This window comes from Sphaeramia orbicularis, chromosome 11, assembly GCF_902148855.1.
Source record: "Sphaeramia orbicularis chromosome 11, fSphaOr1.1, whole genome shotgun sequence".
Classification (NCBI taxonomy): Eukaryota; Metazoa; Chordata; class Actinopteri; order Kurtiformes; family Apogonidae; genus Sphaeramia; species Sphaeramia orbicularis.
Genome location: NC_043967.1, coordinates 52,336,815 through 52,354,648, shown reverse-complemented (window position 1 = coordinate 52,354,648; position 17,834 = coordinate 52,336,815). Strand labels below are relative to the sequence as shown.

At 36.4% G+C, this 17,834-nt stretch overlaps 3 protein-coding genes across 5 annotated transcripts in view; 2 read left to right on the top strand and 1 right to left on the bottom strand.

The window, feature by feature from the left end:
- The window catches only part of LOC115428086 (glutamic acid-rich protein-like), a 657,495-nt gene that overhangs the window by 432,069 nt on the left and 207,592 nt on the right, over positions 1 to 17,834 (bottom strand). The gene's annotated exons all lie outside the window — the stretch shown is intronic.
- mllt11 (MLLT11 transcription factor 7 cofactor) lies at positions 1,321 to 6,681 on the top strand. Its single transcript, XM_030146971.1, has 3 exons — positions 1,321 to 1,456; positions 5,040 to 5,203; positions 6,185 to 6,681. The coding sequence occupies exons 2-3, from the start codon at positions 5,048 to 5,050 to the stop codon at positions 6,275 to 6,277; spliced, it is 249 nt and encodes an 82-aa protein (XP_030002831.1). The 5' UTR covers positions 1,321 to 1,456; positions 5,040 to 5,047; the 3' UTR covers positions 6,278 to 6,681.
- On the top strand, positions 7,425 to 17,245 carry LOC115428105 (GA-binding protein subunit beta-2-like). 3 transcript variants are annotated; one of them, XM_030146941.1, is made up of 8 exons: positions 7,425 to 7,702; positions 10,895 to 11,002; positions 11,114 to 11,281; positions 12,038 to 12,232; positions 12,307 to 12,460; positions 12,698 to 12,874; positions 12,961 to 13,079; positions 14,679 to 17,245. In XM_030146941.1, the coding sequence occupies exons 2-8, from the start codon at positions 10,895 to 10,897 to the stop codon at positions 15,036 to 15,038; spliced, it is 1,281 nt and encodes a 426-aa protein (XP_030002801.1). In that variant the 5' UTR covers positions 7,425 to 7,702; the 3' UTR covers positions 15,039 to 17,245. The 3 variants fall into 3 exon arrangements, with proteins under 3 accessions (XP_030002801.1, XP_030002800.1, XP_030002799.1); XM_030146940.1 differs by having other exon boundaries at positions 7,427 to 7,830; XM_030146939.1 differs by lacking the exon at positions 7,425 to 7,702 and adding an exon at positions 8,114 to 8,627.

The window sequence follows — 17,834 nt, the reverse complement described above, 5'->3', positions numbered from 1 at the left end:
TGTCAAACTGCGCCCCCTGCTGGCGAACACACGGCGTTACATTAGACCGCATTCTGAATGTAATACCACTGACGTCCGCTAGAGGGCAGTGAGTCGACAATAACTGTACTTTGATCTATTATTATTTATTTATTTATTTATTTATTTTATTTATTTATTTTTTTATTATTATTCAAATTTGCTGTTTCTTCTCTTTTATATCTTGGTTTCCATGTCAGAGTGAATCAACCAGAGCAATAAAACACACAGATCTTTATTTAGTTTCCGCGTTTGTCCTGTTCGGATATTAATATGTTTCATGTCACATTCATTTCCATTTTACATGACAATGACAACTTGACTGAATTTTCTTGCAACAATGAGAAAATATTTCATCTTGTGTAAAATACCGTGAACAATCAATCAATATTTAATCAACTAATCAATCACACATTTATCCATTAAAAATTTGAATTAGGGCTAAAATGTCGACGTGAGGGGTGTGGTAGGTGGGGGATTAGGAGGGTGGGGTCCATAGATGGATGGAGATGTAACATGTATCAGTACTGTCATCAAGTCTGAGGAGCAGATAGCACACCGGAAACCACGGCCATTACCAAACAAAATAAGAGCACTAACATTCACTTCAACACAAACAAAAACTTGTCTTCAGTATTTAATCCATTTTATTCATCTTGAATCATTGATCAGTAAATTTAAAGGTTTAACAGACAAAAAGAATCAGCAAAAATCCTTTAAAACAACATTTATAAAATAATCTCAAAAGAATATGCCCGTTGATAATAATAAGAATAAAAAAAATAAAGAAATAATAATTATGCATTTTATTTATTCTCTCAACGTCACTGTATTGACGGTCGGGGTTAATAATTAATATGATAATGAATATAATAGTAATTTGTAATCAATATCATATGTTATATAATTAAAAAAAATATTTAAAAAACAGTGATTGTGTAATTGTTGGATTATATTATTTTTTCTGAAATCAGATATTATATAATCCTGCACATGTAGTAAGAACAAAAATCAAATACAGTGTTAAAAGCATAGGGCAATGGAAATAGTCTTTAATACGATTATGTAATCTTCACATTATCATATAGTTTGAGATGTAAATTAAAGTTTATGTGGTATATCAACAAGAAGCTGATAAACAAACGCATAAATAAATGTCTAAAGGAGATTTTTTTTTTTTTTTTATACCAAATTGTTAAATTTGAATATTAACTGAAGAGAAAAAACATTGAAAATTACGCCTTTATTGTCTTTTATTTTTAAATACATGAACAGGAAGTATTTGCTTGTATTTAGGTTAGTTTGACGCAGGCGCAGACCGCATTCAACCTGCCGCATCTGGAGCGTCCGCACCAAAGAAAACCAACAGAGGAACAAAGAAAAACAGAAAAATCTGAGAAAACACACAATTTTTCATCCCGTGGCCTTAAACACAAAGGTAAGAAAAGATTTAATCTGGTTTTATTTCCATTTGTCGACACGTGTCTGTGCGTTTTAGTCTGAAAATCGATAAACAGCAGCAATATTCCAACTAAATATCAGTGAAATTAAAAATGGCAATGCCTGTATTTGTGATCAATACATTTTATTGGTCGTGAAAATGTGTTTTTGTTTGGCTGAGTCACAGGCCTGTTCGGAGCCTCAAAACTGGGCCAACGCCTTAAAAAAAACCCGGTTCGTATCAGAAAATACCCGTTAATGTGGTCAGATAATCAATAACAGACACCAGGCTGTAAAGTGTCGTTTTAAGGCAAATAAAATGGATATACTGTCTTAAAATCCTCGAAATAATAGATGAGTATTAATAAAAAGCAGCCGGTATTAAGCCGGTAGAAATGTGAATGTGGTTTAATGGAAAGTATAGCCTTACATATGATACAGGAATCAAAAAAGGGGCTGAATTTTCGATGTTTGTCACCCCTGTATGATATCAATAAAAACAAATTAAAACGACAGAAATATTAATGTCAGTAGAAACATTTAGGCAGTAATTGGTTTGTGAAGTAACAAATAAATATATGTGGTTGTTGTTGAAAATGGTTCAAATTGGATGTATTATTAAATCAAAATCATCAAGAATATTAAGAAAAAATAAATATAAAAAAAAAACAAGCGGATTTCAATATTTCTATTCTGTTTTTAATATGACAGCAATACATAATAAATAAAAAAAATACCTGAAATGTAAATGTAGTTTGGTGTCAAGAGTCTAAATTAAAACTAAAATTAGGCTCTAAATCGTATCAGAAGCAAAAATAAGAGTTAAAGTAACAAGGTTTGTCTCCTTTTACGTCATAAATATGTGGAAATATCAGGTAAATGGTTTTAATGGTAATAAAAACAGCAGTTTATGTCAGAAATCTGAGCTCAAATGAAACAATAAATGTATAAAACACAAACAGGGCTTAAACTTCTGTTTTTATGTGAACAATATGTATAATCAGAATTCCAAACATCAATAACAGCAGATCATAATAATAATAATAATAATAATAATAATAATAATAATAACAGAAATGTGGATGTAGTTTGATATTAGGGGAAATAATACCCCCCCCCCCCCCCCCCATTATATAGAACATAAATGATGTGTGAGACAAACTTAAGATTTATTTTATAAATGTTTATCTTCATTTATTTGATCAATATATGAAATGGAACATCTAAAATAGTTAATCCATAATCTGTCCGAGCAACATAAACTAAAAAACACACAAAGATGTGAGTTGGGTTTTGTTGCAGAGGAATCAGAATATGTAAAATCCGTTACTGTAAATGTGGTAAGAAACAAAAATAAGGAATGAATGATAAATGTTTATCAGCATTTATATTATAAATACTTCAAAGTTGTGTTTATTTGGATGCACATGAGGACAAAAATGGACTAAACGTGAATGTACTTCCTGGAAATCAGGATCTAAATAAAAACCTTGTGTGTGTTTCCATTGGCCTGATGTTTAATTATCCATTAAAACAATAACATAACCTTATTCAAAGTTAGTTCAGCAGAAGCAGAGTAAAACAAGCACCGATGCACACAACTGATTTAAAGACACTTTGACCCGTGGGGAACCACAGGTTCTAGATCCTCTGATCCAGTTCCTTTACTGTCTTTCCTTTCTTGGTAAATTCCACTGGCATTTTCAGTTGAATAACCTCTCAGCTGGCATGTCTGTGTCAGCACATGAAATTTGACACCATGGCAATGTGGTCCTATTGTTTATCTGTTGCTAGGTAACCCACATGATTCTATGATTCTGGGCATTTGTAAGGCTATTGTATTCTAAAACTACTAATATCTCCCAAAATATTTGTTCCATCAACTTGCTGTTTTCGCTAGTTTCTTCCTTGACCAGAAATACATAAGTATGTCAAACTGCAGCAGTCAGCTCTTTACGGATTTTGTGTGATGCCCGAGAAACACACACAGGGTCCACTTCCCTTTTATAATATAGATAAGTTAAAGATGGAAGAAGATAAAATAACACTCATAGATGGACAGAAAAAACATAACAGACATAAAAGTAGAACAGAAATAAACAGTAACATAAGATAAATAGTGTAGGAAACAGAAATGAGATCTAAACTACCTATAACGGTCTCCTTTCATATGATAAATATTTGAAATCATTATAAAATGGTTTTAAGAAGGTTTTTTATTATTATTAAACCCTGCAACTGAAAACAACAGAATGAAATGGCGTTGGCAGAAGTAAACATACTGACTCAAAAAAGACTATATAAATGAGAGATAAGACTTAAGTATTTGAGGTTTGTCTTCTTTTATGTGAGAAATATTTGTAATTAATTACATAAAATGGTTTTAATATAACATACTGTTAAACTCAGCAGTCAAATGGCAGAAATGTGCATCAGTGTTAGAAATTCAGTGGTTTATTTCTGTCTGTGGAGTCATGTTGACCCAGTTTCTATTCGAGGCCGACAGCATCAACATCCACTGACAACAAAAATATCCACAAGACAGAAACAACCAGGTTTAGACCAGAAATATCAATTTCACCTTTAAATAAAACTGTGGCCTTAAAGGTAAACACACTGTCAGGATGCTGTTAACAGTGTAAACATAGACTTAATCGTGATTTTATGTAGATTTATTTGCTTAATTTGTCAGTGAATCACATAAATTCCACCATGAACATAAGATAATGTCAGAAAAAGGTATATGTTGTGGATGTTTATCCATTTATTTAGCTGTCTAACTGGATTTTTCTGATGAATACCAGGTAATTGATTAGTTAAATATCTAGATATCACAATGAGATGATAAAAAAATAAAAATAAAATTATTAAAGGTTAGATGGCTTAAATCCATTTTATTTAAAAATGTATTTTCTAACTCAAATACCACTCTATGAGGAACATATTTGTTTTAAACTATTGCGGGGAAAAATAACAAAGTCAAATAAATCAGACTAAAGTCTAGTTTAGCTTTAGTAGCTGGCTGTGGATGTGTTAGCCTCGCAAGACTTTAGCTAGTTTATTCATTTTTTAAATAAGTGATGAATATGTCAAGATATATTTTTCTTTGGTTTTACTTTTGTCCTTTTTCAATGAATTGTTCCACTAATTTTTTTTTTTTTTTTTTAAGATATTACATAAATGTTTAAGGTGATTCTTTGGTGTACATAATAAATGCTTTCTATCCCTTTGTTGTGTAAAAAGCTGTGTCTGAAAGGACATGAATGTAGTTTGAGTTTTCATACTATGAAAAAATATTTCAGACAAAAATTAAACTTGATGTTCTGTTGATGCAGAAAATACACACACAAACTGCACAAATTGTAGGCAAACCCATCTGATTTCTACATTATCGGTGTCAGAATATTACGTGTTATTAGTGTTGTCATCCTAATGTTCTTTTTATACTTTTTTTTTAACCAGTAGAAAAATATTTTTGTGTAAATGAGTGTTATTTTTTAATTCAGTTTCAGTTTGGTCCACCTCAGCTAGCCCTCACTCATTAGTTTTCAGTTTTCTCATCTTATGTTTTTCCATTTCAGGTTGAGTGATGATGGAGAAGTCAAACAGCCAATACGACTCCTTCCTCTTCTGGAGGCAGCCAATCCCAGCCCTCGACCTGTCCGAACTGGAGGACCTGGGTTTGATCAAGGAACCGATCAATCGCAGCAAAGGAAAGGATAAGAAGAGGAGTCAGGATGAGGAGGTGAGGAAGAGCGTCGATTATCACAAAAACTGATTTAATTCATCAGACTAAAGAACGACCTCCATGTTTGTGTCATTTATATGAATCATCACAAGCAGAAAGAATTGATTTATTGCAACCAGAGAGAAAGGAACCAAATACAGTTAGTATTTAGTTCAGGGGTCAAGTACAGCCCAGTGTGACCTCAAACAGGCTGGACCAGTAAAATAATATCATCATAATAATAATCCAATTTTTTTCTCTTCATCTAAAAAAACGAAACAAAAAAAAAAAGAGTCAAATTATGAAAATGTGAATGACCTGAACAACCATGTACGGCCTGAAATTTATCTTTAAAAATAAGTCCAATTTATACAGTATTATGTCTCATCTTATTATTAACACAATGTAGAGATCACAGTGGATCTACACATGTACATGCATTTAGTAGCAGACATATTTTGCACTTATAAGACATTTAAGGTTGTTCATATTTGTTCAGGTTATTTACATTTTATTGCAAAAGGACATTTGTAAATGTAAACATTTTCATAATGTCATTTCATTTTTGTATCATTAAACCAAGAAGAAAATTTGGAGTTGTCATTAATTATAAGTTATATTATTTTACTGGAGATCATAATTGGTCTGTATGTGGCTTCTGAACTGAAGTATTTTTAACACCCTTGACTGTTAATATCTTTTATGTAAATTTTGTATTTCACACATTCATCTAGTGGGCCAAATTGGACCCTATGGGGGGGCCACTTTTGGTCCCTGGGCCACATGTTTGACATCCCTGGTTTACATGATTATTAGGAGCTTTACATCACTTAGTATGTCCAGGGATTAAAGTAGATCCTCCATTTCTTACATACACAAATACTGACTATAGCACCACAGATGGATTAGTCTGCAGCTGAAAATAATCCCACCGCAGACCTGTTGCATCGTTTAGGCATTGTCCTACAGCTGACTGTGTCCAATGTTGTCTCTGTGCAGGAGGAGCTGTCTGAGTTCTCGTCCTTTAACTATTGGAGAGCTCCTCTGGTCAGCGTCGATGCTCTGTTGGCCGACCTCAGCCTGCTGCTGTGAACGCACCACTCAGTCAGCTGGCCTGACCTCTGACCCTGGATCATCCCATCTGTCACTGAATCTAAACGTCTGCTTCAACTGACCCCATGTTCATCCTAAACTGCATGTGTAACTGGTTTAATGTGTTCACACTGAGGATTTCATCCAACAACCTGTCAGTGTTTTAGTTCTGTATCCACACATCACTGCAGTTAATGAGTTTAACCATAGTTTGTTCATCACCGCTGAGTTTAAATGACCTGAAATATGTTTTTACATCAGATTATTTATTTAGAGTTATTTATTTGTTTCCATCTGTGCCTTGTTTCATTGTATTTATTTGCTGCTGGAGCATCATGAAGACAAACTGCAGCTCATCTTATGTTCTGTCACAAAGAATAAAGCAAAATGTCCTTTTTTAATTAGAGCAGTTTGTTTTATTAACACATTCTAAATGTTTCCAACAACAATGACCAAATTAAACAGTACGTTTAAAACAAGATGTTTTATTCATAGAGTAAACACACAGAACTCCATTAATGACAAGATCTTCAGCTTCATACAATGAACAGCTCATGGCATTTATGGATAATTACAACCCCTCATTTTTAACCCTTGAAAGTTAAAATCTGAGAAAATGACATGGCTTAATTTCTTAATCTACATTATGTGATAATACACGTAGCTGTAAACTATTATTCACTCCTGTTGTGAAAGGAAGCATATTATTCACAGGTACAGATAAAGTACACAAGTTTCCACACAAATGTCTAAAAGTGACGGCTAAAGAAATATAGGATGAATGTACAGATAACTGATTTTGACCAAAAAAAACATTTACAATTATTTAACAAAATTAAAGATTGATTTAGGTGATAGAGATTACAAGATAAAATGAATAATTGATAATTTTACTACTTTTTAGATTAAATTATCAATAAAATGGCCCACGTAACATGGAACCAAATTTAACATGTCAAAAAAAAAGTGTTTTGTGCCTTTAGTTATTAAATATTAGGCAAATTATAAAATTATCAAAACATCCAATAGACAAACAGCTCAAAAAGTAGCTGAATATTGATCAGTTTGCCTCATAATCTATGGTTTGGGTCCTGCATCTTTCAGCAGTTAAATCAATCCAAGTACATGAAAATAACCGAGTAACACTGACGCAGATCTGGGACCAGCCCAGTGCTCTGCGTGGTCTATGGGCCCAAATACAAGCAGATGCTGCTCGAGCTGACCTCAGATCTGCCCTGGGTGTTTTCGAAGTTCCCGCCCACTGGGAGGTTAACGCATAGATTTCCACCTCCGGTGTCGCCGAGCGGCCATATTTTTAACAGAAAAAAAAATCATAAATTAACAGTTTTTTAAACCAACCTAGGCGGGAAAACAACTTTCATAACTTTATTTACGCCAAGACACGAAAACCGGGAGGAGAAGGAGGTAGGAACCGCAGAGAGAGGAGAGGGAAGGACGCCATAGGCAAAACTTGGTCCAGTCTGCATGCAGCAGGCTAACGGCTAAGCTAACAGCTAAGCTAACGGCTAAGGCTGGTAAACAGCAGAGTGAAGGTAAACACAGTGGAGGGCCGTACTGCCGGTTGGGACTTTCAACATAAAAGTGTAATCCATGTAAAATACTTAATTAAGGAACTACAACTGCTATGTAACAGAATGGATTTTACATACGTTATTATATTGATGTAACATATCCAGACAGCTATGTTACAATAATGTTATAATATCATCATTTTATTTGTCAAGTTGCATTAAGTATAATTAGATGCGTAATTTCTAAATAAGCAATGTTTTGCTTCGTCACCTTACATATTATGCTCGTTATCGTTTGAAATATTTTATGCTCATTCATAATCGTGCTTTAGTTGATGCTGTTACCACACTGACATCAGTTTGACAAATACCTAAATACTCCTAGACAAGAGGACGAATAATTTGCACCCAGAACATGGGCGACATTGTCACAAGTCTTTTCATTCTTTAAAACAAACTACTGATCGTATGAAAGCATAAAGTCAAATTTCATCAAGAAAATGTGTCATTAAAAACCGAATCAAACGCTATGCTCTTATTTTGAAGGGTCCACTTCCTGGTGCGTCCTCGCCATGTTTTTCTAACTTTCCGCAGTAAAACAACCCGCAGAGACACACAAGCTGCAGCGGCGCCTAATGCCATGATTTGCGCTTTGTGACTTAAATCCCTCATACTGTTGACCTGTGTGCATCTTCCGTAGACGGACATTTGCACACAAAGCCTCCGCACCCAGAGGTGTTTGTTGTGTTTAGCCTGCTAGCCGGCTAACACCAGCAGAAACCCGGACCCGGGCTGAGTCTGAAACAAACCTGGACGCGGTAAGTACATCTCCGCCGTCCTCTGCAGGAACAAAACGGGATATTACTCCTTCTTCACATTCCAATCTGATTCTGAAGGAACCCAAATAACCGGAGGTATTCACCGACAAACCTCCCCCAAACCTGCCGTTTGACGCCACCGTGCTTTGAGATGCTAGTTAACCGGATGTGGAAGTAGTTTTTTCTCTGCGTGTAAAATAGGAAATTTCTCTGTGACTTCCCCCGGAAAACCAACAACTTAATATCAAACAGTTTCCTGTCTGTGTTACTGTAAATGTCTGTGTGACGGGGAAACTGCTACGGTGGTAAATAACACCGGGGAAAGCAGAGGGCAGCGGGCAGACGGGGGTACGTGGCACATGGCGGACTCTTTTCGGTCCATGAAGGCGCGTAAAATGGCTCCTCGGCCGCGGACAGAAAACCCTCGTCCTGCTTCGCTGTTTCGCAATGTAGAGACGCTACTTCCATTATCGGACAGAGGCGTGCTAACTCCCATAGCCTCCCCAATAAAAGCAAACCATTGTTCCATTTTTAATGTCCAAGAAAAGTACCCATTGAGCTGCAGTGCGTTTAAAAACATGAACAACCTCCTCATGATTTTGCATTTTTCCGGTGTTCTATTACGAATCTGAAATCATTCTCTTCGGAATCCATTATCGGACATGTTTTGTTGTAGTTGTTTTTCCTGAGTTGACTACCACAAAAAGTTGTCCGCCTAAAAACCTACAATGTGGATGGAATGATCACTTGATACAGTGTAATTTCTGTGTTAATTAAATAACTTATCTACATGTAGGCGGTGGTTGTCCGATAATAGACACGTAGCCTTTAGCCTCAATAACAGGCGTATTTACGGTGAAGTATGTGAGGAGGGGATGCTAACATGTCTCTATGGAAAACCTACACGCCAGCTGGGATCACGAACTAAAATTGGTTGTATCAGCTTCAGAGAGATCGTACCGTGTTTATCTCATGTTTGCATGTGGACAAGTAATTACAATTACAGTTTTTTAATGAATGTGTCTATGATATGGTTATATAAAGAGGCTAACGTGATGACTTGTTGCATAATTTATCAAAATATCATAAAACTACAGATGTTCAGTTTCCAGAGAAGCTGAAAATTGTCAACTTTGGGCCTTTTGTTGTAAACTTAATAATGAAAGCTGTTGGTCAACGAAATTGCTGACAAGATTTTATCAAATCAATCTGTAAACAGACATATATTATTGTTTATGGCTTGTCAGACAAACCACTAATAATCCAAAGAAGAACATGTTTGCCTTAAGTAGTGACAGATGAATAATATTAGTTTCCAACTGCAGTTGCAAAGTTTATTGGACAACACCAGCTTAAAAATTAAAACTGCTCCTAAAATAACCCACACTTCTGATCCTAGATGTTGGGTTCCAAATTAATTATTTGGAACTAGACTACTTTAACTTAGATGTTTTGTTCTGCAATTATTTAATTTCAGATAAATTCAATAGTTGTTTATTTCCGACAGTCCAGCATCTTTTTTTTTTGGAGGGAGTGGCAGTATCAGTTGATTGATCAGCTGTTAACTTTTCCTGAAGCCATCTTTATTTTATCACCCTCCAAAAATCTACCATCTGTTGAAATTAAAAGACAGTCCTGAAGAAGAAGCAGACGTTAAAATAGAAAAAAAACAAAAATCATATAGTGTTATTTTTATTGTTTGAGACAGGGACAATTAAAGTAGCAACATCCTTGCAGGTTTTATTTCTAACTCTTTCATGCTGTTCCATAAATAACCTGACTAATCTGGCTTCTATAAGTGTTTATGATACTGAACATGTTGGTGAAAGTAGTCAGTTTTTGTTTTGTTTTTTTAAGTTGTACATTTTTGTTGAATTTGTCAATAGTACATGTTCTGTATCAGTCAGTCATCGAATCAGAAACAGTATAGTTTTTACAGTGCAATGAATTTATCAAAGAAATATGTGGGAAAAATATACGTAATGAGTTAGAAGTAATATAATAAAGTCCCTTCTAAAGGAGAGTTGGGTTGGAATATTTTTCCTTGTTTCCAGTCCTGTAAAGTGAAAACTGTCATATTTGACTGTGAAAGTTTGTCAGATATATTTGTGATATTCCATTTTTATCATTATATTGTCATTAGTTCTAATGATTAATGGAGGAAATAACCAGTGGAAACACTCATCAGCTCAACTTTATGATCCTTCACTTCAGTAAACTGAAACAGATGAAGTCTAACCTCATGTTACCATCTGTTTGTCCGTCAGATGTCGTTGGTGGACCTGGGGAAGCGGCTGCTGGAGGCAGCCCGTAAAGGTCAGGACGATGAGGTCAGAAACCTGATGGCCAACGGAGCTCCATTCACTACAGACTGGGTGAGAGTCTTTATTTTCATAGCATCATACTCTCCGGACCCCCGTCTAGACTCCATGTTAAGCTATTTTATTAATGCCTCATAGATCTAACTTTGTGTTTTTGTCTTGTAGTTGGGGACATCCCCCCTCCATTTGGCAGCTCAACACGGTCATTACTCCACGGCAGACGTCCTGTTGAGGGCTGGAGTTAGCAGAGATGCTCGCACCAAAGTGGATAGAACGCCTCTACACATGGCCGCTGCCGAGGGACACACAGTCATCGTGGAACTGCTCGTCCGGGTAAGAACTGTGGAGAAGATTCACTTCATTATCCCACAGTGTTGGAAATCTGGATCAGATTTCTACACAAAAAACATTCTATGTACATAGGTCTGAGAACACCATCCAAACATATACTAGAAAGACTGAAAAAATACAGTATGTTAAGTAAATTAGAAACATAATCCACCTCATAAATTTTATCCTCCATGTTTGCTTGTAATCTGTACATCAAAAAACCTCAGTAGTCATTCTGTACCTGTTACATTTTTAGTCTGTAATCCACAGTTGACCTGTCCTTAAAGTCTTTCTCCTGTTTTCAGAGTGGATGTTAACTCTGCGAGAGACTCCATATTTAACTCTTGGTGTGTCCTACATTAAGGACACTTTCACAGCTTCCTAGTCTGTTCCAGACTTTCAAACTTTAGAGTTTGCAGATGTGAAACCTCTCTGACCAAAACATATGGTCTTGGTCCAGATCAAACCATGGTTCTGTTCTTGGATGGTTGTAAAACACTTTGTGGATTGTTCAGACTTTCAGACCAATTACATGTAATTACAGAAGGATAAAATAGAAGACAAAAATCTACCAGAAGATGGAAGGACTTTAAAAAATGAGGCAAATTATCTACATGTCACATAGATGATGATGAAGGATGGATTGAACATACAATGGTCAAACCATTGGTGTCAGACATTAATTCAGCGATTTGTTCGGTGTCTTTGATTTCGTCTCTGTTTCGAGCATCATCTCCATGTTTTGTTTGATGGTTTCAGAGCGGCGCAGACATTAATGCCAAAGACATGTTGAAGATGACAGCTCTTCACTGGGCAGCTCAACACGGACACCATGGAGTCGCAGAGACGCTCATCAAACACGGGGCTGACGTGCACGCACTCAGTAAGTTTGACAAGACGCCATTCGACATCGCGGTGGACATCCAGAACACAGAGCTCATGCTACTGCTGCAGGTGAGGCTGACCTCTGCGAAACTTCTGTTGACTGAACCTACAGAATGTTTGAAATATTAAATGTATCTGTGCAGGAGGGCATGCAGAACCAGGTGAACATGAATCAAGTGAGTATGAACGTGGAGACCAACACCACCAGCAATCAACCGCAGTTCATTATCCAGGGAATACCTGCAATCCAAGGGGGTGTGGTCAACCTGGCCGATCTACTCAACAAGGCCAACGCAGGTACATGTTTTTGTTAGTTAGTCTTTCTACTTGGTTTTTGATTCCACTTCAGGCAGCGCCCAAGTTGTTTTCAATGAATTTAATAGTTTTACTAGTTTTTTAGGTATTATGAAGGAAGTCTGTTTTATAGACGCTTGAAAAGGTGTAAACATGTAAATTACTTTTCACTGATCATTTTAATTTAATTTTAGTTTTCGTTCACTATAATGACCCTGACACATCCTGTTTGTATTTCAGGTGAGTCGGAAGAGGCCATGGCTGCCAGCGCCCTGGACTCCAACATCCAGCATGCTGCTGTTGTCAACGAGGGGGGTCAGAGGGTCATCACCATAGTAACAGACCAACACGGCAACCTGCAGACCACCGGAGGGATGGCCCAGCCGTTCTTTGTCACCATGCAGCATGGACAGCAGAGTATGACAGAAATATGAACACAAACTCACAGTCAGACTCTGATCTGGGGGGGTTAGAGGTTGACTCTTGTTTGTTTGTGTGTTCAGTGCTGGCGGTACCGGCCAACACGGTGACAGAGGAGGTGGTGACGGAGGAGCCTCAGCCCCCTCCTTCCAGAAAGAGGAAACTGGAAGTGACCAACAACCACAGCGACACAGGAGAAACGGTAAGTGGAGGACAATCTGTTTTAAGTACAGATGAAGTTTTTAAACCACTTTCAACTGAAGTTACTACTGTGAATAAACGTTTCTATTGTATCTCTGAATTAGATTAGAAAATGACAACTATGCGATATTCAAACAAATCACCAATTACTTTGGAGTGACGTCGTTTAGAGCAGATCATCATTTAGCTGATTTTTATTTCAGAGTTAAAGTAGGCATGGAAATAAAACAGGCATTGGCTGATGATCAGATCATATATTTATGATATTTAAATTTTTTTTTATCAGTACATCTGAGCAACTTCAAGCTGTTCCTGACTTGGACTCAAATATCAGTACAAATTTACATTTGATTATATTTATGATGATATTAATTATAAAACTTTAGAGAGCTATGTTGTTTATTTATACTGTAAAAGCTACAGCTAATTGTGTAGTCAGCTGAAGTGGTGGGCTTTCCAGTTGTGCCCCATGCTGTATTACTGTTTACTTTGATTTATTTCAAATATGCAACAAAACAAAAGTAATCCTACTTTAGTCCTTAGAAATAAAACAGCTGGCAAGAAAACATGAAATTCATATAATTATACATGACAACAAAATATGACTTCATTTGCTTATTCGAAAAGGAGTGGGAGGAAGTATAACTAATTTACTCCTACCCCTTCTCCACACAACAGTCTATCTTGTAGCTTCCTATCAGCATAATGTATGAAGAATCAGTTTCCTTGGATCTTTTGTAAATACTTAACCTCACTTATCATTTTCACATACACACACACACGAAGGCAATGCAAAATGAATACAAAATAAAGTAAACTATTATTACTGTACACAAGTTATTTTTGTGATCATGCTTGAATTATTCCATTATTTACATGTATGTTGTTCGTCAATTTAAAAGATGATTTTACAAGTCATTAAAAGTGTCAGTTTGTTGGAAAAAATCATGGAGGTGACATCAATGTAACGCTCTCTGTCCACAATCCGTTCTGAAGATGTTACTGCAGCTTCAACATGACCAGACTGGAACCATTTTCACGTCTTTAGTACTTTAACACTGAACTCTCTTAAGTTTGGGGCAAAATGTGCAGAGGTATTGGATGCTTTAGTGTTGGTGACATAAAATACATGTGACAAGATATTCTGTCCTCTGAGCTCTTCAGCACTAAACTAGATGTTTCTTTTCTATCTTTTAACACAAACTGTGACTTTCTTTACTCACAAATCATCTTTTATATTAAACATCATATGTGTAAATGGTGACACAATTCAAACTGAAGCAAAATATTTTTTTTCTCTCCATTGATGCCGCTCAGATTTTTTTGTGAGGTTCGAGCCCATGAAGCGTATAAATGCTGTGAGGAGCTGTCTGCACTTTGTTGAGAGATAATTTTGCGTTAATTTATTAATGTAAAGAATTACCTTTTACTGCAAATGTACATCACTTACAAACCTTAGTTATTGGTCTCCTTGATTTTTAACAGCATTAAAATCATCTCACCCTGTGAATTTAATTGTGAATGCTCCTGTCCCATCATCCCAGAGGTTTGATAACTTGGTCTGATGTCAGACTTATTCTGCTGTTTCTCATGTTGTTAGGAGCTGCTGCAGAGGCAGCTGCAGGAGGCCAACAGGAAGGCCCAGGAGTATCGTCAGCAGCTGCTGCGTAAAGAGCAGGAGGCCGAGGAGTATCGCATCAAACTGGAGGCCATGGCCCAGAGTCAGGCCAACAGCACCAACGCAACCACCATCAGCGCAGTCAACGCCGCCGCTGCAGCCGCCGGCAGCCCCGAAGAGGTGGTGGGAGGAGATGAGGACGAGGAGGAGGCGGGGCCCGGAGTGGTGGAGGAGGAGGGTGAAATGGTTGTTCTACAGGAGGGAGGCATCATCATGGAGGGCGAGGAGGGCCAGGTGACGTTGGTGGAGACGGGAGGAGAGGCCACCGAGGTCAGCTCATAACCCGGAGCAACACAGGCTGGACTCAAATCTGCGCTGGTTTTCAACATTTTAGAGACGAGAGACAAGCTGAAAACAGACGCTCACACTCGGTGGTGGATGAATATGAACTGAAACCGACTCAGAACGGCTGAGGATGACGAGAGGGCGAGGAGCAAGAATGGGGCTGCAACTAACGATTATTTTAATGGACAGTTGATCCACCAACTATTTTCTCAATTAATTGATCTGTGGCATTGTCTAAAAAACGGTGAAAAGTGTGGATTAAGGAATTTCTCAAAGGCCCTCTGTGGTTCAAAGCTGAGATATTTGGTTAATGTCACAGAGGAGGATAAACATCACAAAATGATCGCCTCTTTTGACTGATTAAACAATTATCACAATAGTTGGCAAATGATTTAATAGGTAGTACAACTAATCGATCAGTCAGTCGTTTCAAAACCCAATATATTTAGTTAATCTTCCTACAAGAGAAAATATCCTTATTTAACATCCTTCAGACACAATATTTCCATTTTATTTACAGTTTGTTTTTATTTGAAGCTGTAACATTTGATTCATAGATTCAAACAAGCTGCAGTTTCAGTATAAATTTGAAAATTTTCCATTTTTCTCTGAACAAGGACTTTCCAATCTTCATTCTGGTAGAGCAGGAAGCAGCAGAAAAAAATGACCTGAAAATGTGTTGAAGGCGCTCGTCGGTGGCGGATGAATCCATACTGTCCCGGATGTAGAACAGCAGAGGATGAAACAGACGATCTCATACCAAAAAGGCCGGCGCTGGGTCCGTCTGTCTGTTCAAAGTCGCTTTAACTTGCCTTTTGCTTCCCCGAAACGCATCATCAGTGAACGGAGGCAGCTGATTGGCTCCTCACATTTGTATATCAGTTAACTCCACCCACACGTCCGTCTCACAGCTTCACAACCTCCATTTTTTTGATTAGTTTGATTATCGACTGATAACCAGCTACGTCTGAGACCTAAAAGAATGAAGAAGAGAGACTCCAACAGGCTGCACCGTTTGTTTTGTGGACACTACAATCAGAAAGATTTTTTTTTTTTTTTTTTTTTTTTTACATGTTGAAAACTGATCAAACTGATTAAAAAGCGGATTCTGAATGCAGGTTTCTGGTTTGCACAGCGAAGGGAATCAACACTTGACATCACTGATGAAAGAGGAAAACTGAACCTGACTCATCACAGAGACTCTGAATTATGACGATTAATTCTGTTCTCATTGATTAGTCTGAATTATTTCCTAAATTACTCCTTTAGTCTGTAAAGAGACAAAATCATAAAATAGAACGGATTACATTGAAATTCCTACAAGAGAACAAGTAATGGGGCTAGACCAAAAATGTTCTCAAGATAAACACATTTTCAGTCAATGTCTAATTACCACAATAAATATCAAATCATTGTTTTTTTCCAGTGCAGTGGCTGTTTTGTAAAGAATAACTGAATAATAGTTTTCATGACTATATTGTGATAAATCCTTTATTATCACACAGCCTTAAGTAATATCAGCAGTGACCATCAAATGATTTACGTGAACAGGCTTCAGCTTCAAATATGAGAGTAAATGTCTTACTTGGACTTTCTTTAATAGAATAATTACTTGTCATACATTAGTCTCAAAGAACAGCAGTTAAAACTGATACATTACAAAGAAAAAAGTAGTAAAATCTATTAATTGGTTGTAAAATCAGTCAACTGGAGAAAAACTGTGATTTTACACATTTTTACTTGTTAAAAAAAAACAACCTTAAAATGCACGTTTGATCTCTAATGTCTTACCAGTTGAACGTTGAATATTATGTGAGTTTTCATGAGTTTATAGACTGAAGGAAGGAGTAATCAGCAGCTTAATCAATTATGAACATAACGAGCCAGAATCATTGTCATGTCTTAATGTCTCAAGTACAGGAACTAATCAATAATCTGTCATGGAACTGTGTATTAATCGTAAATCTGTTTTTGCTTTTTTCTCTCATCCTGCAGGTTTTTAATGCTTAGTTTTCAGATTCCAGATAATTTACATATTGATATCTGTTTTATTCTTTAACTGGCTTATGTTGTGATGTGTTCAAGGACTCTGCGACATTATAAACCTGCTTGAAGACTAAACTGACCCGTGTTAAAAGGTTCATGTTTGGTTTCACATTTTAAAGTGGAGAATTAGCCCCAAAATTCTACCACTAAAAAGATTTTAAAAATGCAGTGTTAAAATATTGTCCATCTGTAGCTGCAAACAGCGACCTCTGTGCTGGTTGCTTGGTAACAACAGAGAGCTCCACCCCTTCTGAAAAATCGTAAGACATTGTGTTTACAAGTGGTTGATGTAATTATAGTTCCGAACAGAAAGAAATTGATTTATTGACTGATTCCACCTGAGTAAAATTCAACAGTGTCAGAAATAACCTATTAATGATAATCAGATGATAAAATAAGGCTAATTGATCACCTGAATGTGTAAGTCCAAGTCATAGACACATATATTTATCAATAATTAAATGTAATTGAACATCAAACTAATTGGATAATTCTGTATACAAAAGTATATTTTTTAAGATCTTATTTTCCCACAAAATCATTTCTTCTAGTTGCAATTTTTGGTATTTTCCATCATGGCAAAGTTCTGTTGATATTTAAAGTTTCTTGCTGATTAATCGATCAAATTGATTAATCTGTGTCTCCAGGTTTGGTCCTGATCAGACACATTGATCTTGTAGATACGTTTATAAGTTTGTTTTGTTTCATCTTTGTGTCAACAGACGTCACACAAAATGCATCAGATGA